Source organism: Oncorhynchus nerka, linkage group LG1 (assembly GCF_034236695.1).
Source record: "Oncorhynchus nerka isolate Pitt River linkage group LG1, Oner_Uvic_2.0, whole genome shotgun sequence".
Classification (NCBI taxonomy): domain Eukaryota; kingdom Metazoa; phylum Chordata; class Actinopteri; order Salmoniformes; family Salmonidae; genus Oncorhynchus; species Oncorhynchus nerka.
Genome location: NC_088396.1, coordinates 43,153,959 through 43,178,028, shown reverse-complemented (window position 1 = coordinate 43,178,028; position 24,070 = coordinate 43,153,959). Strand labels below are relative to the sequence as shown.

General features: G+C 42.3%; 1 protein-coding gene across 1 annotated transcript in view; it reads left to right on the top strand.

Moving 5' to 3' along the window:
• LOC115119027 (parathyroid hormone 2 receptor-like) overlaps positions 1–24,070 on the top strand; it is a 117,808-nt gene that overhangs the window by 35,274 nt on the left and 58,464 nt on the right. Inside the window, exon 7 of the mRNA XM_065017213.1 lies at positions 5,614–5,797. Coding sequence (XP_064873285.1) covers positions 5,614–5,797 — 184 coding nt within the window. The remainder of the gene's footprint in view (positions 1–5,613; positions 5,798–24,070) is intronic.

The following is a 24,070-nucleotide window of genomic DNA, read 5'->3' as shown; positions in this document are numbered from 1 at the left end:
CAAGGTAGGTTGAGGATGATCTTGTGAACTGGTGCACTAGTGATGAAGAAGGGAATGTTTTCCTGGTGACTGGGCTCCACAGTGAGTGGTTGGGTGGTGTGTGTGATGGTTTCAGATCCTAGACGCCGACAATCGACACCGTGCAGGTCAGGCAGCAGGCTGTTAGCCAGCCTGCCAGCATAGTGGAGTCTGCCATTAGCACAGTCAGTGTAGTCAGCTCAGCTATCCCCATTGAGACCGTGTCTGTGCCTCGACCTAGGTTGGGCAAAACTAAACATGGCAGTGTTCGCCTTAGCAATCTCACTAGGATAAAGATCTTCTCCATTCCTGTCATTATTGAAAGAGATCATGATACCTCACATCTCAAAATAGGGCTACTTAATGTTTAGATCCCTTACTTCAAAGGCAATTATAGTCAATTAACTAATCACTGATCATAATCTTGATGTGATTGGCCTGACTGAAACATGGCTTAAGCCTGATGAATTTACTGTGTTAAATGAGGCCTCACCTCCTGGCTACACTAGTGACCATATCCCCCGTGCATCCCGCAAAGGTGGAGGTGTTGCTAACATTTACGATAGCAAATTTCAATTTACAAAAAAAAAAAATCTGATCTGCGAAATAGAGGGAGCACTGAAGGAGAATGCCACGGCACTTGGATGGTGTCCCGTCATATTTCTCAGGGAGGGATAGACGGGCATCGCTGACCTGAGCGGGTTGCTGGAAGGGCTGGTGTGCTGACTCGTTGGGTAGACTGGCTCTATAATATCCTCTGCTGTTGAGATGTTGTAGACTGCGGAGAACATCTTCCATGGCCGTCCCCAGTTGAGCCAGCTGATCATGGTGTTGATGAAGAAGGTCACCTTGTTCGTCGATCATCTGGGAGATGTCCGGTTGTCCTGCTGCTTCCATATTTTGAGTTGGTATTCTGTGATGATGGGATGGTGAGTCGGAAACAGGTCCAGGTGAAACGTTTTAATAAAACAACAAAAACAAAAACATGACACTAACATGAGGCAGAACGCCGATACACAATAGCAATATCAACTGGTGAGTGAACATGGGGGATGATGAAGGTCATGAAGTCCAGGTGTTAATCATAATGATTAACACCTGTGCGTAATGATGAGTGCCAGGACGGGTGGCTAGTACTCTGGTGACGTTGTACGCCGGATGGGAGGAGCAGGAGTAGAGGTGACAGTCACAAATTGAAGTTCTATTTTAGCACCTTGATGCGCACAAACAGTGTGGGTGCAATGATTGAATAACATGTATGTGTACATTTATTTTGCAATGCTCATGTACGTGACATGAGTGGTGTGGTCAGCGTGTTATGGGTGTTTTTGATTGGTTACTTAGTTGCAAATTGGGGTTTTCAGCAAAACTGCAGAACATTGTGGACCTTAGGAAATGTGATTGCCCTGGGCAAAAAGTAAGCGATTTGGTCTTACACAGTTGTGTGGAAGACCATTATGTCCCATTCATATCTAACAGTCGAGACGATGGTTTAAAATCTCGGCCTTAAGAAATGAGACAAACTGCTAAACGATGTCCGCGCACCCGTGGAAATTCTGTTAACATAATTTTAAAAATCCCCATCATAAATACGTCAGTTTAAGCCATAGATATCTTTTGCATTGGATGCGTCTCAATCAACCACATCACCCTATGTTGCACTTCCGCATATGCAGTGAATGGTGACAGAGCTAAAGCGGTGCTTGTCAGTTCATGAGTCATCATGAAAATCGGTCTTCTCACAAAATCGTTTGTAACGTCTGAAACTGTTATAACCCCTCTATGGAAAGATTAGACTTTCGTGAACACGACGGTGTTCTCCGTTTTGCTCTGTGACTCCCACAAACGTCTAGGGACTTGTCTGTAGTCGGTACAGCCAGTCTGCCAACTTCTACTATGACCTCTGTGGAAAGGTGAGACTCTCTAAGACGCCCACAGGCTTCACAGGATTGGTCTGAAGGTACCCTGGTAGCAGCTGAATAAGTGAATGGAAGTATACATGAATACTGTTTAGTGGGTTAAATACATGTCCCCAATTTTTTTCTCCTGATCTTCTTCTGGTAAGATGGTGCCAACATATATGGCAGCTCTGCTTCTAGCTCCTAAGCATCTTTGCAGTATTTAGTTTTTTGGTGTGTTATTTCTTGCATTATTGGCCCATAATTAGCCCATTTTGCATTACTACATATAGCTGGAAAGAACCTTTGGATATCAGAGCGGCGGTAACTCACCAGCATTACGACCAGGATTATGACTTTCCCAAATTGGATCCTGTGTTCGTACCACCCAGGGTTATATATATTATATTATATATATTTAACTTGTTCCAGAGACGGCTCCAAAACACTGCTGGCGGAGAAGCGGACTTCTAGTCCGACTCAGGTGTGCACACCACCCACCGCTTCTGAGTGTATTACTTTCAAATGTTCAGTCTCTGGATAATTAGTAGACGAGCTCAGAGTGAGGATCTCCTTCCAGAGAGACATCAGGGATTGTAGCGTAGTCTGTTTCATGGAAACATGGCTCTAACGGGATATATTGTCCCCATCTATTCAGCCATCTGGGTTCTCAGTACATTGCACAGACAGGAATAAAGAACTCTCCGGGAAGAAGAAAGGCGGGGGTGTATGTTACATGATTAAGCACTCATGGTGTGATTATGATATCATACAGAAATTCAAGTCCTTTTGTTCACCCAACCTAAAATACCGACCATATTACCTCCCAAGAGAATTATCTTTGGTTATAGTCACAGACGTGTATAATCCCCCTCAAGCCGATACCACGATGGCCCTCTTAGAACTACACTGGACTTTATGCAAACTGGAAAAAACATATCCTTTATTGTAGTTTGGGATTTTAACAAAGCAAATTTGAGGAATACGCTACCGAAGTTCTACCAACACTGACCGTACAGTAGTACTTGAGTTGGTAAAACATTGGACCACTGCTACTCAACTTTTTTTAAATGCCTACAAGGCCCTCCCCCGCCCTCCATTCGGCAAATCTGATCACGACTCCATTTTGCCACTCCCATGCTATTTGTAGAGGTCTTGATTATGGAACGAGTTGCAGCTGGTAGGGATCTGCTCTGACTCCAGCACACCTGTCTTCAACCACACAATCACACAGAGAGGGAGAGGGAGAGAGAGGGAGTGTACAGGGGAATAACTGCAGGTCAAGAAGACACCGGATGAACACCAGAGGGCGTAGCAGAGGCAGAAGTAGATGTGACAAGGAACTCAACAACCCGAGCCGCGGCCTGTTCACCCCGCTATCATCCAGCAGGCGAGGCCAGTACAAGTGCATCAAAGCTGGGACTGAGAGACTGAAAAACAGCTTCTATCTTAAGGTCATCGGACTGTTAAATAGTCATCTCTAGCCGGCTTCCACCCAGTTACGTAACCCTGCACCTTGGAGGCTGCTGCCCTATGTACATAGACTTGGAATCACTGGCCACTTTAATAATGGAACACTAGTCACTCTCTAGGGTACGTGGGAACGGTAGCGTCCCACCTCGTCAACAGCCAGTGAAACTGCAGGGCACCAAATTCAAAACAGAAGTCCCATAATTAAAATTCCTCAAACATACATGTATTTTACACCATTTTAAAGATACACTTGTTGTAAATCCAGCGATAGTGTCCAATTTAAAAAAAGGCTCTACGACAAAAGCAAACCAAATGATTATGTTAGGTGAGTGCCTATTCACAGAATAACGCAGCCATTTTTCCAGCCAAAGAGAGGATTCACAAAAAGCAGAAATATAGATAAAATTAATCACTAACCTTTGATGATCTTCATTAGATGACACTCATAGGAAATCATGTTACACAATACATGTATGTTTTGTTCGGTAAAGTTCATATTTATATCCAAAAATCTGAGTTTACATTGGCGCGTTGTGGTCAGAAATGCATTGTCTCAAACAAACATCCGGTGAAAGTGCAGAGAGCCACATAAAATGACAGAAATACTCATCATAAACATTGATAAACTATACAAGTGTTTTCATGGAAATATAGACAAACATCTCCTTAATGCAACCGCTGTGTCAGATTTCCAAAACACTTTACGACGAAAGCACACTTTGCGATTATGTTAGTTAGCCACAGAAACGCATACAGTCATTTTCCAGCCAAGGAGTGTCACAAAAGTCAGAAATAGCATTAAAATTAATCACATACCGTTGATGATCTTCATCTGGTGGAACTCCCAGGTCTCCATGATAGACAATAAACGTTTGTTTTGTTCGATAATGTCCCTCTCTTTATGAGCAAAAACCTCCTTTTTGTTTGAGCATTTTGTCCAGTATTTCGAATGCAGAAGGCATTTAAGTTTTTAAAAAGTATAATAAAAGTTAGTAGAAACATGACAAACGATGATTAAAATCAATCCTCCGGTTGTTTTTGTCATAAATAATAAATAATATTTCATCCGGACAAAAGCTTCATCAATAGGAAAGGAGAAACAAGAAAGGCGTGATCTCGATCAGGCGCATGGCTGATGAATGGAAATTTCCACTGGTCACTGATTGAAAGTGCTGTATCTCCCTCATTTTTCAGAGTAAAAGCCTGAAACAGTGCCTAAAGACTGGTCACATGTAGAGGAAGGTGCAGAGCTTGTGAACTGGGTCCAAAGTCTTTGTATGGTGGATAGGCTTTCAATGGAAAAACAGCCTTTCAAAATAATAGTACTTCCTGGTTGGATTTTCCTCGGGTTTTTGCCTGCCATATCAGTTCTGTTAAACTCACAGACATTATTTTAACACTTTTGGAAACTTTAGAGTGTTTCCTATCCAAATCTACTAATTATATGCATATCCTATATTCTGTGACTGAGTAGCAGACAGTTTAATTTGGGCATGCTTTTCATCCAAAATTCCGAATGCTGCCCCCTACCCTAGTGAAGTTAACCTCATATGTATGTATATACTGTATTCTATTCTTCTGTATTTTAGTCACTCTAACATTGCTCGATCTAATGACTATACATTTTAAAAATTCCATTATTTTACTTTTAGATTTGTGTGTATTGTTGTGAGTCATTTTTAGATACTACTGCACTGTTATAGCTAGGAACACAAGCATTTCGCTACACCCGCAATAACATCTGCTAAATATGTATATGTGATCATTTTTAAAAAAAGTTTTATTTGATTTGGTTATCTTTCAGACATAGGACAGACACTTCAGAACAAACTTATTGCGGGGCTATCTGTTCCATGTAGTGAATTTGTTATTCAATGTGGTTTTTTTATTGTTGAAAAAAAATTCAAGATCAAATAGCAAAATGATCCTTGGTATGACCTTCTTAAAACAATTCCATATAGCTTAGTAGACCACCCCTCCCCTTCCCCCAGCTTAGACAGAGCTTAGACTGTAGAGGGGTCATAACATGGTTATAACATACTCTTATGGGCTAAACCAGCGGGCCTCTGACCAGAATATCGGCCACATGCCTGGTGTGTTAGTGCTCATACAGAAGGTGGTTGCTAACACAATGCGGCCACACGCTGCTTATAGAAGTTTATATTTTCAGAGTGTCTCAACTATTAGAAATTGTAACATTTCCTGGGCCTCTGTTTCCTGTCAGGCGTCTCCACTGTACCAGGAACTACATCCACATCCACCTGTTTGTCTCCTTCATGCTCCGAGCTGTCAGCATCTTCGTCAAAGACCGGGTGGTGCACACCAGCGCCGGCCTGCAGGAGTTTGATGCTGTGCTCATGGATAACTTCAAGACTGTGGCCATGGCTCCGCTGGATAACTCTCAGTATGTGAGTAGTAGTAGTGCTGCATCTCCTGCCTGCACTCTTGCTCTCCTCCACTTCTCTATGCCGCTACTCCTTCACTCCTGCCCCTCCTTCACTCCTGCCCCTCCTTCACTCCTGCCCCTCCTTCACTTCTTCTCCCTAAGAATCCCAATAACCCCTGCTCTTCCAGGACTCATGAATAAATAAAACACTGACCTGCACACACAATTGCTCCATTAGACACAATGATCCTTTAATTAGGCTAGTGAATGCAACTGTGTGTGCGAGTCCTACTTCATTTCTACACATTTTCTTTGGTCCAGCACCCCTGTGATGTGCCCTTGAAAAATACAGATTAGACTTCCATGACTCATGGGAGAGGCTCTCTCTTTTTGGGGATTCTGTTTGCACGTTTTGACACGTTCTTCCCATGTAACGGGAGTAGTACTGGTTTCAAGCTTCTTGTTTCCAGGCATCTTATGACAAGCGTCCTTTTGCATCGTGGTGGACACATAATTATACATGCTCTGATCCATTATTTACCTTTATTTAAGTAGGCAAATCAGTTAAGAACACATTTTTATTTTTACAATGATGGCCTACCCCGGCCAAACCCTCCCTTATTTTTTTATTTTTTGGACCAATCGCAGCAGAACTTTTCACATCAGAACATTTTCAGAGCTGATCTGATTGATCAAAAGATCAATTAGTGAAAAAAAATATGATAATTGAGCTGCCTGTCTAAACACAGCCAAAGCCATGCATGCTGATGCACTGGAAAAGCTAATTAGACAGGCTGAGCTCAGTAACCTGAGGCTATAGTCTTCACTAACATGGATTTGGATTCCATTCAATATCAACCTAAATTTCAACCCTCATCCAGCTCTGAAAAACTCTGTAAGTCTGACTGTTCCCCTACTGCAACCTCCTCTGCTCTGTAATGACTGTATACTCAGCGATACACACACTGAACATGTGAGGGAGGATAGACCACTGGGAGCACTAGCTTAGCTCTATAGCCTGCTAGCCAGCGGCAATAGGCTTCACAGGCATCACACACATTTAAAAAAAATAAAAAATTATCAGGGAAAGCTGGTTCAAATAGTTCAAAGCTATATAGACTCGAATGTTTCACTTTAAAGGGATAGTTCGAGATTTTGGTAATTAAGCCTTTTATCTACTAGAGTCAGATGGATACCATTTGTGGATACCATTTTTATGCTAGCTGTTCCTGTAGACTACCAGTCATTGTGCTAACGCTAGTTAGCGTTGGCTCACGAAACTAACTTCCTTCATACTGGACCCAGAGACATAAAAAAAGGGATAGATGGATAGTAGAGGGGTAGCAGGGTAGCCTAGTGGTTAGAGCGGTGGACTAGTAACCGGAAGGTTGCAAGTTCAAACCACTGAGCTGACAAGGTAGAAATCTGTCGTTCTGCCCATGAACAGGCCGTCAACCCACTGTTCCTAGGCCGTCATTGAAAATAAGAATTTGTTTAAAAAAAGGGCTTCACTGCCAAAACCTCAAACCATCCCTTTAACCTCTTCCCTTTTAATGTAGTTGTTCGTCAGGAACATTTAGATGGTTTGTACTTCTTACTGTACTGTATTGTGTTTTCTGTTTTGCTTTAAAGAGGGGCTAAACTGATCCTCGGTTTCAAACCTCCTCATTAGGAAATGCCACTGAGAAAGAGATTTTGGTCTTGGATGTGTGCTTTGATGTGTGTGTACATTCACTCTGCCAAAATGGTATACAGTTAGTCACTCACCTTTCTAGATCATTTGAAACAGTCTAACCAGATCCGGAAGTAGCTTAGGTTCATTCGCCAATTACTGTAGCTTCAGCCGGCCTGTGTACAGTACTACCTTGGCAAAGTTGGCTTGGCTATGGACAGGCTATCAGTGGGGCTAGTTAGGGACCGTCAGCAAATTACACAGTGTAAATTTGAAAACATTTTCATGTTGCATATCTTTTAATTATCTTTTTTCTGCATTCAATACTTTCAATACTTTTCTGATTTCTACAATTTATAGTTGGTTTGAAATGTATTGGAAAGTTATTTAAATTTGGAAATGTGAAAATATTGTCCTATATTGTGTAAATTAATGTACTTAATTTACTGATGGTCCCAAACAGGAATATCCAAAGTCAAATCAAATGTACCACAGTCAGTCTGCATTACGTTCAGGTTCAGGTTTCATGCAGCTGCGCTCCGAATGTACGATTACTTGGGTGCTGACAGCTGTGGGCATGTGGGCAGGATTGAAATAAATCCAACCCAAGGAAAACTGTTACATACCCTAGATTCCTTATGTCTTGCAAATCTTTATTTTGGATGATACTGACTTTAGGACTAAAATGATCCTATTTACACTCTGTAGTAAATGTTGGCACTAGAGTAAATGCTTCTGACTCATATAGATGACACATAAGCCTTAAGGCTGTCTGTTACGTGTTTACTGAGAGCTGCCACAGAACAAGACGTATTTACACAGTCGTTGGTCTCTCAGGTGCGAGACACCAGCTGAACCTTTATGGTTTAGGTCACAGTGCTTTTGCTCAGAGCTTGTCCCAAAAAAGTAGTGCCAATGGCTCTTACCATGGGATGTGCATCTTTTTTTAAAATACTTGTATGCTTTTTGTTTATGAGTGATTTAATGTGCAATTCTGCAGTCCTCTTGAGATAAGATTATGTTTTCAGTTAATTAGCTGTGTGATTTAATCTCTGGCTGAATTGTGAGTGGGCTTTGCCCGTGAGACTTCAAAGTAGGAAGTTCGTCAAAGCATACTGACTGACCTGATGATCAGAATCAGCTAAATCTACACAATTAGTTACAGCAAATTCCAAATGTGAGTTCTCTTTCCTCCTCCCTCTTCTCTTCATCCTGATCCTTCTCTTCCTTCTTCTCTTCCTCCTCTTCATACCCTGTTTTCAACTTCAAGGCTCCTGGATGGGTTGCAAAATATAAATATATTTCCTCCTTCAGATGCCATGTGCGATGTTCACCAGATTGGTGAGGAGAGAGTTGACAGAAAAGATTTAAACATATTGTAGCTTTAGGCTTCTTTCAAAGGTGGATGGATGACTATGTGGACACAAACTAAATGGAACATATTATTATTGGAACATATTATACAGTATACTGCAGTTTAGTGCATTCAAAACGCCTTGACTTTTTCCAAATGTTGTTACGTTACAGCCATATTCTAAAATGGATTCCATTGTTTTTCTCTCTCATCAATTTACACACAGTACCCCATAATGACAAAGCAAAAATTGGTTTTTAGATTTTTTTTTTGCTAATTTATTAAAAAAAAGGGAAATATAATTTACATAAGTATTCAGTATAACAGTGGGACCCCGAAAGTGGGACACACAAAGTGGGAGAGCAGAGACAAGAGACAATAAATATCTTAATCTTGCATTTCGCTGTTGTGAGTAACCTGAGGATGTCCTTCGAACTGATCTTCAGTACGTTGGGGAAAATTCGTCTGGATATTATAACATGGTCTCTAGTAGCACTGTCCGCAGATACAGAGGGAACAGAGAAAAGAAGCAAGAGAAAGGGAGTAAGAGAGACAGTCACAGAAAGAGAGGTGACTGAGGGATCCAGTGGTGGCAAAAGTACCCAAATTGTCATACTTGAGTATAAGTAAAGGTGCCTTAATAGAAAATGACTCAAGTGAAAGTCAGTTAAATAAAATACTACTTGAGTAAAAGTAAAAAGGTATATATCATTTTAAATACCTTATATTAAGCAAACCAGATGGCGCCATTTTGTAGTTTTTATTTTATTAATGGATAGACAGGGGCACACTCCATTCCTCAGACATAATTTACAAACGAAGCATGTGTGTTTAGTGAGTCCGTCAGATCAGAGGCAGTAGGGATGACCAGGGATGTTCTCTTGATAAGTGTGTGAATTGGACCATTTGTATGTCCCGCTAACCATTCAAAATGTAACCAGTACTTTTGGGTGTCAAGGAAAATGTATGGTGTAAAAAGTTAATTATTTTCTTTAGGAATGTAGTGAAGTAAAATAAAAAATAAAATACAGGTACCCCAAAAAACTACTTATGTAGTACATCAAAGTCTTTTTTTACTTAAGGACCATTGAGATGGTTTGGGATGAGTTGGACCCCAGAGTGAAGGAAAAGCAGCCAACAAGTGCTCAGCATATGTGGGAACTCCTTCAAGACTGTTGGAAAAGCATTCCCCATGAAGCTGGTTGAGAGAATGCCAAGAGTGTGCAAAGCTGTCATCAAGGCAAAGGGTGGCTTCTTTGAAGAATCTCAAATATAAAATGTATTTTGTTTAACAGTTTTTTGGTTACTACATGATTCCATATGTGTTATTTCATAGTTTTGACGTCTTCACTATTATTCTACAATGTAGAAAATAGTATAAATAAAGCAAAACCCTTGAATGATTAGGTGTGTCCAAACTTTTGATTGGTACTTTATATATATATATAGTTAATATGTATGTAAGTGTGTATGTATATATTTGTAGGTGGGTGTGTAATATACATATTCTTCGCTTTTTTATCTTTATCATTCATTTACTCTTCAACATCATATACATAATAGCTGTGTCAAAGCATAGCTTTCAACTGTTCTACATGTTACTGACATAGCTTTCAACTGTTCTACATGTTACTGACATAGGTCTCAACTGTTCTACATGTTACTGACATAGGTCTTTGTTCTATGACATAGGTCTCAACTGTTCTACATTTACTGACTTCAACTGACATAGGTCTCAACTGTTCTACATGTTACTGACATAGCTGTTACTGACATCAACTGTTCTTTCTACATGTTACTGACATAGGTCTCAACTGTTCTACATGTTACTGACATAGCTTTCAACTGTTCTACATGTTACTGACATAGGTCTCAACTGTTCTACATGTTACTGACATAGGTCTCAACTGTTCTACATGTTACTGACATAGGTCTCAACTGTTCTACATGTTACTGACATAGGTTTCAACTGTTCTACATGTTACTGACATAGGTCTCAACTGTTCTACATGTTACTGACATAGCTTTCAACTGTTCTACTGACATAGGTCTCAACTGTTCTACATGTTACTGACATGTTAACTGTTCTACATGTTAGACATAGGTCTCAACTGTTCAACTGTTCTGACATAGCTTTCAACTGTTCTACATGTTACTGACATAGGTCTCAGCTGTTACAACATAGGTCTCTTTCTACATGTTACTGACATAGGTCTCAACTGTTCTACATGTTACTGACATAGGTCTCAACTGTTCTACATGTTACTTATGTTACTGACATAGGTCTCAACTGTTCTACATGTTACTGTTTTCAACTGTTCTACATGTTACTGACATAGGTCTCAACTGTTCTACATGTTACTGACATAGCTTTCACTGTTCTTTCTACATGTTACTGACATAGGTCTCAACTGTTCTACATGTTACTGACATAGGTCTCAACTGTTCTACATGTTACTGACATAGGTCTCAACTGTTCTCATGTTACTGACATAGGTCTCAACTGTTCTACATGTTACTGACATAGCTTTCAACTGTTCTACATGTTACTGACATAGGTCTCAACCGTTCTACATGTTACTGACAACTGTTCTACATGTTACTGACATAGCTTTGTTCAACATAGGTCTCAACTTCATAGCTTTCTTGTTACTGACATAGGTCTCAACTGTTCTACATGTTACTGACATAGCTTTCAACTGTTCTACATGTTACTGACATAGGTCTCAACTGTTCTTTTTCTTCCAAGATGGACATAGCTTTCAACTGTTCTACATGTTACTGACATAGCTTTCAACTTAGATTTGTCCTCGTCTTGTCGTCGTGTATATATATATATTTACAACTTTTTCACATACATTTTATTTTTATTTTCCATCAACTCATCTTCAATACACTCTCCTGCAACCTGCCTCACCAATTGATATGTATAAATACGTATTATTTACCTCAAATCTGCAATCAAATCTGCAATCCTCCAAGAAGCTAGCCAGAAGCTAATCAGAAGCTAGTTAGCTTCTTTACTGGCAACTCGTTCGTATTCAGCTAACCACGGTTTGTGGTCATTAGCTATCCTTTAACTCGAAAATCTATCGCCAGTTTTGTACGGCGCAGCGCGGCTCGGAACGGAACATACCGGACCGATTTTTCTCTCCATGTCCTGGATTTCAACTGCTCTCTGGACATTCACTCCCGGATCTCACAGCTAGCTGGCTGCTATCCGTGTGTCTATCTGCTTTCGTCGATTCCGGAGCAAACATCAATTACTCCGGAGCTAGCGAGCTCCGTCAACCACTCCTGAGCTCCGTCAATCACTCCTGGGCTGCAGTCACCTATCCGGACCCGTTTTACTGCCTACACGGCCCTCCGGGCCTCACAACTGGACTGCCGACGTTATCTACCCGAAGGAGATCCGGCTGGCTCCTCCGTCGCGACGTTACCTGAATGCCCATCTGCGGCCTGCTAACCGTTAGCTGTCTTACCGGATGCTCTCAGAATAGACAATCGGGCAATTTATTTATTTTTATTATTAACATGTTTCTTCTTGGGCCTCTATAACTATATCTATTGTTTTTATTTTTTGTTGTTGTGTGATTTGGACTAATTCCCCTCTACAACACGGAACTCCACTAATCTACTGACGGAACGCAAGAGGTGGCTAACAACAGACCTCCATCCTATGCTAGCTTGCTACCGATGTCCTGGCTAGCTGTCTAAATCGCCGTGACCCCAAACCAACCTCTCCACTCCCTGGACCCTTTTGATCACTCGACTAAGGATGCCTCTCCTTAATGTCAATATGTCTTGTCCATTGCTGTTCTGGTTAGTGTTTATTGGCTTATTTCACTGTAGAGCCTCTAGTCCTGCTCACTATACCTTATCCAACTTATTAGTTCCACCACCCACACATGCAATGACATCTCCTGGTTTCAATGATGTTTCTAGAGACAATATCTCTCTTCATCACTCAATACCTAGGTTTACCTCCACTGTACTCACATCCTACCATACCTTTGTCTGTACATTATACCTTGATGCTATTTTATCGCCCCCAGAAACCTCCTTTTACTCTCTGTTCCAGACGTTCTAGACGACCAATTCTTATTGCTTTTAGCCGTACCCTTATTCTTCTCCTCCTATGTTCCTCTGGCGATGTAGAGGTGAATCCAGGCCCTGCAGTGCCTAGCTCCACTCCTATTCCCCAGGCGCTCTCTTTTGATGACTTCTGTAACCGTAATAGCCTTGGTTTCATGCATGTTAACATTAGAAGCCTCCTCCCTAAGTTTGTTCTTTTCACTGCTTTAGCACACTCTGCCAACCCGGATGTTCTAGCTGTGTCTGAATCCTGGCTTAGGAAGACCACCAAAAATTCAGAAATTTTAATTCCAAACTACAACATTTTCAGACAAGATAGAACTGCTAAAGGGGCGGTGTTGCAATCTACTGCAAAGATAGCCTGCAGAGTTCTGTCCTACTATCAGGTCTGTACCCAAACAATTTGAACTTCTACTTTTAAAAATCCACCTCTCTAAAAACAAGTCTCTCACCGTTGCCGCCTGCTATAGACCACCCTCTGCTCCCAGCTGTGCTCTGGACACCATATGTGAACTGATTGCCCCCATCTATCTTCAGAGCTCGTGCTGCTAGGCGACCTAAACTGGAACATGCTTAACACCCCAGCCATCCTACAATCTAAACTTGATGCCCTCAATCTCACACAAATTATCAATGAACCTACCAGGTACCCCCCCAAAGCCTTAAACACGGGCACCCTCATAGATATCATCCTAACCAACTTCCCCTCTAAATACACCTCTGCTGTCTTCAACCAAGATCTTAGCGATCACTGCCTCATTGCCTGCATCCGTAATGGGTCAGCGGTCAAACGACCTCCACTCATCACTGTAAAACGCTCCCTGAAACACTTCAGCGAGCAGGCCTTTCTAATCGACCTGGCCGGGGTGTCCTGGAAGGATATTGATCTCATCCCGTCAGTAGAGGATGCCTGGATATTTTTTAAAAATGCCTTCCTAACAATGTTAAATAAACATGCCCCATTCAAGAAAATTAGAACCAGGAACAGATATAGCCCTTGGTTCTCCCCAGACCTGACTGCCCTTAACCAACACAAAAACATCCTATGGCGTTCTGCATTAGCATCGAACAGCCCCCGTGATATGCAGCTGTTCAGGAAGCTAGAAACCGTTATACACAGGCAGTTAGAAAAGCCAAGGCTAGCTTTTTCAAGCAGAAATTTGCTTCCTGCAACACTAACTCTAAAAAGTTCTGGGACACTGTAAAGTCCATGGAGAATAAGAACACCTCCTCCCAGCTGCCCACTGCACTGAAGATAGGAAACACTGTCACCACTGATAAATCCACCATAATTGAGAATTTCAATAAGCATTTTTCTACGGCTGGCCATGCTTTCCACCTGGCAACTCCTACCCCGGTCAACAGCACTGCACCCCCAACAGCAACTCGCCCAAGCCTTCCCCATTTCTCCTTCTCCCAAATCCATTCAGCTGAAGTTCTGAAAGAGCTGAAAAATCTGGACCCCTACAAATCAGCCGGGCTAGACAATCTGGACCCTTTCTTTCTAAAATTATCTGCCGAAATGTTGCCACCCCTATTACTAGCCTGTTCAACCTCTCTTTCGTGTCATCTGAGATTCCCAAAGATTGGAAAGCAGCTGCGGTCATCCCCCTCTTCAAAGGGGGGACACTCTTGACCCAAACTGCTACAGACCTATATCTATCCTACCATGCCTTTCTAAGGTCTTGAAAGCCAAGTCAACAAACAGATTACCGACCATTTAAATCTCACCATACCTTCTCTGCTATGCAATCTGGTTTCAGAGCTGGTCATGGGTGCACCTCAGCCACGCTCAAGGTCCTAAACGATATCTTAACCGCCATCGATAAGAAACATTACTGTGCAGCCGTATTCATTGATCTGGCCAAGGCTTTCGACTCTGTCAACCACCACATCCTTATCGGCAGACTCGACAGCCTTGGTTTCTCAAATGATTGCCTCGCCTGGTTCACCAACTACTTCTCTGATAGAGTTCAGTGTGTCAAATCGGAGGGTCTGCTGTCCGGACCTCTGGCAGTCTCTATGGGGTGCCACAGGGTTCAATTCTTGGACCGACTCTCTTCTCTGTATACATCAATGATGTTGCTCTTGCTGCTGGTGAGTCTCTGATCCACCTCTCGCAGACGACACCATTCTGTATACTTCCGGCCCTTCTTTGGACACTGTGTTAACAACCCTCCAGGCAAGCTTCAATGCCATACAACTCTCCTTCCGTGGCCTCCAATTGCTCTTAAATACAAGTAAAACTAAATGCATGCTCTTCAACCGATCGCTACCTGCACCTACCCGCCTGTCCAACATCACTACTCTGGACGGCTCTGACTTAGAATCGTGGACAACTACAAATACTTAGGTGTCTGGTTAGACTGTAAACTCTCCTTCCAGACCCATATCAAACATCTCCAATCCAAAGTTAAATCTAGAATTGGCTTCCTATTTCGCAACAAAGCATCCTTCACTCATGCTGCCAAACATACCCTTGTAAAATTGACCATCCTACCAATCCTCGACTTTGGCGATGTCATTTACAAAATAGCCTCCAATACCCTACTCAACAAATTGGATGCAGTCTATCACAGTGCTATCCGTTTTGTCACCAAAGCCCCATATACTACCCACCATTGCGACCTGTACGCTCTCGTTGGCTGGCCCTCGCTTCATACTCGTCGCCAAACCCACTGGCTCCATGTCATCTACAAGACCCTGCTAGGTAAAGTCCCCCCTTATCTCAGCTCGCTGGTCACCATAGCATCTCCCACCTGTAGCACACGCTCCAGCAGGTATATCTCTCTAGTCACCCCCACAACCAATTCTTTCTTTGGCCGCCTCTCCTTCCAGTTCTCTGCTGCCAATGACTGGAACGAACTACAAAAATTTCTTAAATTGGAAACACTTATCTCCCTCACTAGCTTTAAACACCAACTGTTAGAGCATCTTACAGATTACTGCACCTGTACATAGCCCACCTATAATTTAGCCCAAACAACTACCTCTTTCCTAACTGTATTTAATTTATTTATTTATTTTGCTCCTTTGCACCCCATTATTTTTATTTCTACTTTGCACATTCTTCCATTGCAATACTACCATTCCAGTGTTTTACTTGCTATATTGTATTTACTTTGCCACCATGGCCTTTTTTGCCTTTACCTCCCTTCTCACCTAATTTGCTCACATTGTATATAGACTTGTTTTTTTTTTACTGTATTATTGACTGTATGTTTGTTTTACTCCATGTGTAACTCTGTGTCGTTGTATGTGTCGAACTGCTTTGCTTTATCTTGGCCAGGTCGCAATTGTAAATGAGAACTTGTTCTCAACTTGCTTACCTGGTTAAATAAAGGTGAAATAAATAAATAAACTGTTCTACATGTTACTGACATAGCTTTCAACTGTTCTACATGTTACTGACATAGGTCTCAACTGTTCTACATGTTAGTGACATAGGTCTCAACTGTTCTACATGTTACTGACATAGGTCTCAACTGTTCTACATGTTACTGACATAGCTTTCAACTGTTCTACATGTTACTGACATAGGTCTCAACTGTTCTACATGTTACTGACATAGCTTTCAACTGTTCTACATGTTACTGACATAGCTTTCAACTGTTCTACATGTTACTGACATAGCTTTCAACTGTTCTACATGTTACTGACATAGCTTTCAACTGTTCTTTCTACATGTTACTGACATAGGTCTCAACTGTTCTACATGTTACTGACATAGGTCTCAACTGTTCTACATGTTACTGACATAGGTCTCAACTGTTCTACATGTTACTGACATAGGTCTCAACTGTTCTACATGTTACTGACATAGCTTTCAACTGTTCTACATGTTACTGACATAGGTCTCAACCGTTCTACATGTTACTGACATAGGTCTCAACTGTTCTACATGTTACTGACATAGCTTTCAACTGTTCTACATGTTACTGACATAGGTCTCAACTGTTCTACATGTTACTGACATAGCTTTCAACTGTTCTACATGTTACTGACATAGGTCTCAACTGTTCTACATGTTACTGACTGTTCTACATGTTAGCTTTCAACTGTTCTACATGTTACTGACATAGGTCTCAACTGTTCTACATGTTACTGACATAGCTTTCAACTGTTCTACATGTTACTGACATAGCTTTCAACTGTTCTACATGTTACTGACATAGCTTTCAACTGTTCTACATGTTACTGACATAGCTTTCAACTGTTCTACATGTTACTGACATAGGTCTCAACTGTTCTACATGTTACTGACACCCAATAACTTCCGGGTTGGAGCGAGCCGGTCGCATCCGCGCTTCGGTCTGCAGGTTGTATAACTTTTTCATTACATTTCATTACATTTCATTATAGTACAACGGTCTGATTTGTCTTATCTTAGCAATTTCTTCTTAGCTAGCTACATAGTCGTCGTTGTATCAAAGATAATTGCGTAATTATCGTATTTCGTCGTCTCCTATCTGCCCAACACGTTCACCGTCTACCGTAGCACTGTAGTAACTATCACACTCAACTGAATGACTTGATTAGTGTAGTGTTAGCTAGCTACATAGTTGTCTTTGCTGTCTTCGTATCCAAGATAATTGTGTAGTTAGAGTGTGTAGTCTTAGAGTGATTATCTTAATTTACCGAGTGTTACGAATCCCTTTTGGCCCGACAGTCTAGGGGGGATGGTAATGAGACCCGTAACATAACTCATGCAAATTATTATTGTGACAAAGTAAAAGTGTGAACGAAATAACCACGACAACAGAAATCTACCGTCAAACTCCAGGTTTATTTATAAACACACGGTAATGGGGGGAGCAGGAAAAGGGGCTGAGCTGGACCCAAGGAAAGAAACAATAAGTATTCAAAAACACCCCTAAGCTAGACTAGCCTACTTTAACAACAGCTAACTAACTAACTAACCAAAAATACAGTGGGTGGTCCGCCCAGTTCTAACTAGTGTATTTAACAAAGTTCACCTACGGGTAGTGTATGCCCATGGGTGACTTGTCTTGGTTTCCACCTTTTCCCACCAGCAAACAAACACAAACACCATAACCAAAAACAATACTGACAGGTGATGACAAAGTGCTATGGAGGTGCTTAAACAAAAGAGAGGTTAAGACACAAAGCGAGAGTGAAACACAGAGACCTACAGACATGGCATTTACAGAGAGATTGATCTAGAGATTGAGCTAGAGATTGCTCTAGAGCAAACAAATGATGGGGTTTTTAAACCATGGGGAAGGAACTGTGATAGGATAGGAAGTAGGAGGAGGTGTGTCTTCTGATTGATGATTGATTGTTGACTGATTGGGGAGTGATGGTTTTCACCTGTGAGGGGAGAAGGAGAGAAAAGAAACACACACACACAGGATACACACACACACACACACACAGGATAACTGTATCCGTAACACTCCCACCCTTAAAAGAGCAACCCTAGGGGTTGCGACTACAGTATTTCAATGAATACTCACAACAAAGCAACAACCTGGCAAAACATACAGAAATCATTTTCACACACGAGACAAAGCATCTGCCAACACATTATCAGAACCCTTTTTGTGGCGGATCTCCAAATTATAATTTTGTACAATCAGCGCCCAACGCATAAGGCGCTGGTTCTGGTTGTACATTCGGTGGAGAAAAACTAAGGGGTTATGGTCAGTATATACAATCACGGGTAGGGCACTGGAACCAATATATACTTCAAAGTATTGCAGAGCCAACAACAAAGCAAGAGCTTCTTGTTCTATTGTCGCATAGTTTGTTTGACATTTATTAAATTTACGTGAAAAATAACAAACGGGATGATCCACTCCACTCTTGTCCTGCTGCAGTAGAACAGCACCAGCACCTCTGGCACTAGCATCTACCTCAAGTTTGAACGGTTGTTCAAAATCTGGAGCAGCAAGTACAGGTGTACTACATAAGAGTGCTTTCGCAGATTCAAAAGCTCTCTTACAATCAGGGGACCACACAAATGGTCTAGCTGGACTAAGCAAATCGGTCAATGGAGCAACTACCGCAGAGAAATTCTTACAGAAGCTACGGTAGTAGCCAACCATCCCTAAAAAGCGGCGTAGCTCTCGTCTGGTGGTAGGTGCAGGGAATGCAGTTATAGCCAAGACCTTGGCATCAACAGGGCGCACCTGTCCATGGCCAACCTCTTTACCGAGATAGGTAACAGTAGCCTTCCCAAACTCGCACTTTGCCAAGTTCAGGGTTAGAGAAGCAGCTGCCAACCGTTCACATACTACCCTTAGCGAGTCAACATGATCTGACCACTCAGACGAATAAATCACTAGGTCATCAAGGTATGCACTACAATTAGGAACGCCAGCTAATACGGAGTTAACCAGTCGTTGGAAAGTGGCTGGTGCATTTCGCATCCCAAAAGCCATGACTGAGTACTGTAGGAAGTTGTCTGGGGTCACAAAGGCAGAAATCTCAGAAGCACGTGACGTTAACGGAACCTGCCAGTAACCTTTTAAGAGGTCTAACTTAGTTACATACTTAGCAGCACCAATAGTGTCGATACAGTCGTCCAGTCGGGGTAACGGGAACGAATCTGGCATTGTGACAGAATTTACCTTTCGATAATCCGTACATAACCTGGACGTACCATCAGGTTTAGGAACCAGAATGCAAGGAGAACTCCAAGGGCTTGAACTTGGCTTAGCCAGGTCATTCTCCAACAAATATCTCACCTCATCCCTCATTATCTTCCTCTTGGAAGCGTTGATACGATATGGGTGTTGCTTGATAGGTGTAGCATTTCCAACATTAATGTCATGTTCCAACACATTTGTGCGAGTAGGAACGTCATTAAAGAGACATGGAAAACTGTGTAGTAGCCTCACAATATCATTGGCCTGTCCATCCGTTAAATGAACCAGACCGGATTGGATAGACAGCAGCATTTCTGAGTTGGGCAATCTAACACACTGCTGCTGAGTATTGCGCAACTCCAAGCCATCAACATCATCAATATGACAGTCCACTATCCTAGCAGTAGTAGCAGAGGAGACAGCAGTACCTTCCTCTGTTTTTGAACTCTCTAACTGTGTGATGGGTCGGGTGTGGTAAGCTTTCAACATGTTAATGTGACACACACGAGATTGGCGTTGTCTATCAGGAGTTTGAAGCACATAGTCAGTTTCACTTATTTTCTTTTCAATTAAATAAGGACCCGAGAAACGAGCTGACAGTGAAGATCCTGGAACAGGTAATAACACCAGTACTTGGTCACCTGGCTGTAGTGGACGAGAAACAGCCTCTTTATCATAGTGTATTTTCATGCTCCTCTGTGAGGAAGACAGAGCTTCCTTTGCGAGAGCACAAGCTTGGTGTAGGCGCTCACGAAAGCGACTAACGTAGTCCAACACATTCTCATCTCTGGTACACAACTCTTGGGACAAGAACGGTTCTTTAAGGACTTTCATTGGTCCTCTCACTGTGTGACCAAACACCAGTTCAGCCGGGCTGAAACCTAGGGACTCCTGCACAGTTTCACGAGCAGCAAACAAAACTAGAGGAACTCCCTCATCCCAATCTTTCTCGGATTCCAAACAATATTTACGTAGCATAGACTTCAGTGTCTGATGCCATCTTTCAAGTGCACCCTGAGACTCTGGGTGATAGGCGCTTGACACACGGTGCGTAATTGACAAGGATTTTAACACCTGCCTGAAGAGCTTGGATAGGAAATTGGTTCCTTGATCGCTTTGTACCACCCTAGGTAACCCGAATGTCGTGAAGAATTGTATTAAGGCTTTACTCACTACCGGGGCTGTAATCCTTCTCAGAGGAATGGCCTCGGGGTATCTTGTAGCCATACACATTATCGTTAACAAAAACTGGTTACCCGATTTTGTCTTCGGTAACGGTCCGACACAATCAACCACCACATGCTCGAATGGTTCACCTATGACAGGTATGGGACAAAGAGGAGCGGAGGAATAACCTGATTTGGTTTTCCTGTTATCTGACATGTGTGGCATGTCCGACAGAACTGAGCCACATCTTGTTTTAAACCCGGCCAAAAGAAATGTCGAAGGATCCGATCATAAGTTTTTGTGATTCCTAAATGACCAGACCACTGGTGATCATGAGCAAGGGATAACACATTTTGTCGAAAGTCTGTAGGAATCACTATTTGGTAAACAGCATTCCAATCTCCATCCGCGTCAACATGGGATTTCCATTTACGCATGAGGAGATTACCATCAATGAAGTAAGCCACGTTCTTCTTCTTCACATCTTCCAATGAGACAACACTAGAAAAACATTTAGCAAGCTTGTTGTCAACGTTTTGATTAGCAATCAGCTGCTCACGAGTGACTGGTAACTGTATTGCATCAGCAATAAGTTCAACGTTCTTTGATTCTTTCCTGGGCTGTTTGTCAGAGGTGATCAGCTTCTCAGAGGTATCACACAATCCATCTTCTTGATCAACCTCTTTGAACAGAACAGTGTTTGACAAATCTATCACGTCACTCTCTTGTCGTGCCTGAGCACGAGTGACAGCACAAGCGGGGAACACATGTGGATAACTCTGTGCCAGCTCATTCGAGAGAGAGTGGTCACTTTTATCCAATACTTCCAATACGGGTACTACCTTTCCTCCGGCAATATCGTTACCCATTATAAAGGTCACACCTTTCACTGGCAACATAGGGCGTACCCCCACTCTGAATATTCCACTGATTAACTCAGAGTGTACTTTCACAAAGTGCAATGGCACTGGGACAAAACCCATTTCAATACCCTGCACTATCACACTGGAACCACAGTATGTATCGTCAGATAAGGGCAACACATCAGACAATATAAATGACTGCGCCGCACCAGTATCTCTAAGGATTTTAACCGGTCGCTGAGACGCTTCGTCATTCGTTAGGGACACAAACCCCTCGAAAATGAATGGTTCATAACGGCGGTCGGGGACTGAGACTTTCAAACTACAGTTACCCTGAGGCACCTGTTTTGTTGCAGACCTCACAACCGTACGAATTAGAGCAACACCTGTTGGTGGCTTGGCACGAAGAGGCATCCCTTGTTTGCGTTTAAGCAGGAAGCAATCATTAATCATATGTCCTACTTTATGACAATAGAAACAGGGACGCTCATTCTTCTGGCGTGCTTGATATACTACTGCTGGCCGACTAGGGCTAAAGGTAGGAAACTCAGTGGCTCTACTCTCAGTTTGAGCCGAAAACACACTCTTGTGCGTCAACACAAACTCGTCTGCCAACACAGACGCTTCTGCCAGGGAGGATACTTTCTGTTCGTTTAGGTAAACTACAATGCGTTCGGGTAAGCAATTTTTAAACTCTTCCAACAAGATTAACTCCCGGAGAGAGTTGAAATCAGTTACCTTACTAGCAGCATGCCATTTATCAAACAGATTTCCCTTGTCTCTAGCAAATTCCACATAAGTCTTACTAGAAGACTTTCTATGAGACCTAAATCTCTGTCGGTATGCCTCAGGCACAAGCTCATAGGCACGAAGAACAGTAGCTTTGACCACTTCGTAATTCAAACTGTCCTCCAGAGGTAACGCTGACAAAACCTCTTGGGCTTTACCAGTTAATTTACACTGAAGTAATAGGCACCATACCTCTTCAGGCCATTTCAATGCTACGGCTATACGCTCAAATACACAAAAATAGGAGTCAACCTCTGACTCTCTGAACAAAGGTACTAAGGCAATCTGCCTACTAATGTCAAACATGTTTGAGGACACAGCAGGTGAGGACGGCTCACAAACAGGCACAGTAGGACCAGAGGCTAGCCTCGCTGTCTCTGCCTCCAGTTCCATCTGGCGCATTTTGAACTCCAACTGCCTTTGTTCTCTGTCTGCATCAATTTTACACATCTCCAAATGCCGTTGTTCTCGTTCTTTTTCTGCCTCTATTTTATACATCTCCAACTGGAGAGTCTCTCGCCTAATTTGGGCTCTCTCTTCCACCTCCAGTTGGAACTGTGCTAAACGGACATCCCTCCTGGATTCACCATTTGACAGTGGGGAGAGTGGATCAAAACGGGACAATGTGGCTGGTGTTTTAGCCTCGCTCTCGTTATCAGACACCAATGGGCTTACGGGAGCGGCAACATCCGCTACAGGGGTAGTAGGCTCAGGCAGCGGTAACACAAGTACCTGCTCTTCCAACAATACATTTAATACTAGCCGTTTAACCTCCGCCTTAACTAAACTCTGCGGAATCGATACTGAATAATGGTCAGCCAAGGTCATTAAATCAACTCTACGACATTTGTCAAAAACCTCCCACGAAGGGTTATCCAAAAAGGATTTCAAATCAAAAGTAGTCATTTTACACTACTTCACAAGTGCCAAAGAAAATAGCAAACACTAATGCTACTTCAGCTATGACGCTCAACACTGAACTATACCACTACAACAATCTACATGAGCGGCATGGGTGTCAGTTATGACAGATCCCGGATGAGCGCCCACTTATGTTACGAATCCCTTTTGGCCCGACAGTCTAGGGGGGATGGTAATGAGACCCGTAACATAACTCATGCAAATTATTATTGTGACAAAGTAAAAGTGTGAACGAAATAACCACGACAACAGAAATCTACCGTCAAACTCCAGGTTTATTTATAAACACACGGTAATGGGGGGAGCAGGAAAAGGGGCTGAGCTGGACCCAAGGAAAGAAACAATAAGTATTCAAAAACACCCCTAAGCTAGACTAGCCTACTTTAACAACAGCTAACTAACTAACTAACCAAAAATACAGTGGGTGGTCCGCCCAGTTCTAACTAGTGTATTTAACAAAGTTCACCTACGGGTAGTGTATGCCCATGGGTGACTTGTCTTGGTTTCCACCTTTTCCCACCAGCAAACAAACACAAACACCATAACCAAAAACAATACTCACAGGTGATAACAAAGTGCTATGGAGGTGCTTAAACAAAAGAGAGGTTAAGACACAAAGCGAGAGTGAAACACAGAGACCTACAGACATGGCATTTACAGAGAGATTGAGCTAGAGATTGAGCTAGAGATTGCTCTAGAGCAAACAAATGATGGGGTTTTTAAACCATGGGGAAGGAACTGTGATAGGATAGGAAGTAGGAGGAGGTGTGTCTTCTGATTGATGATTGATTGTTGACTGATTGGGGAGTGATGGTTTTCACCT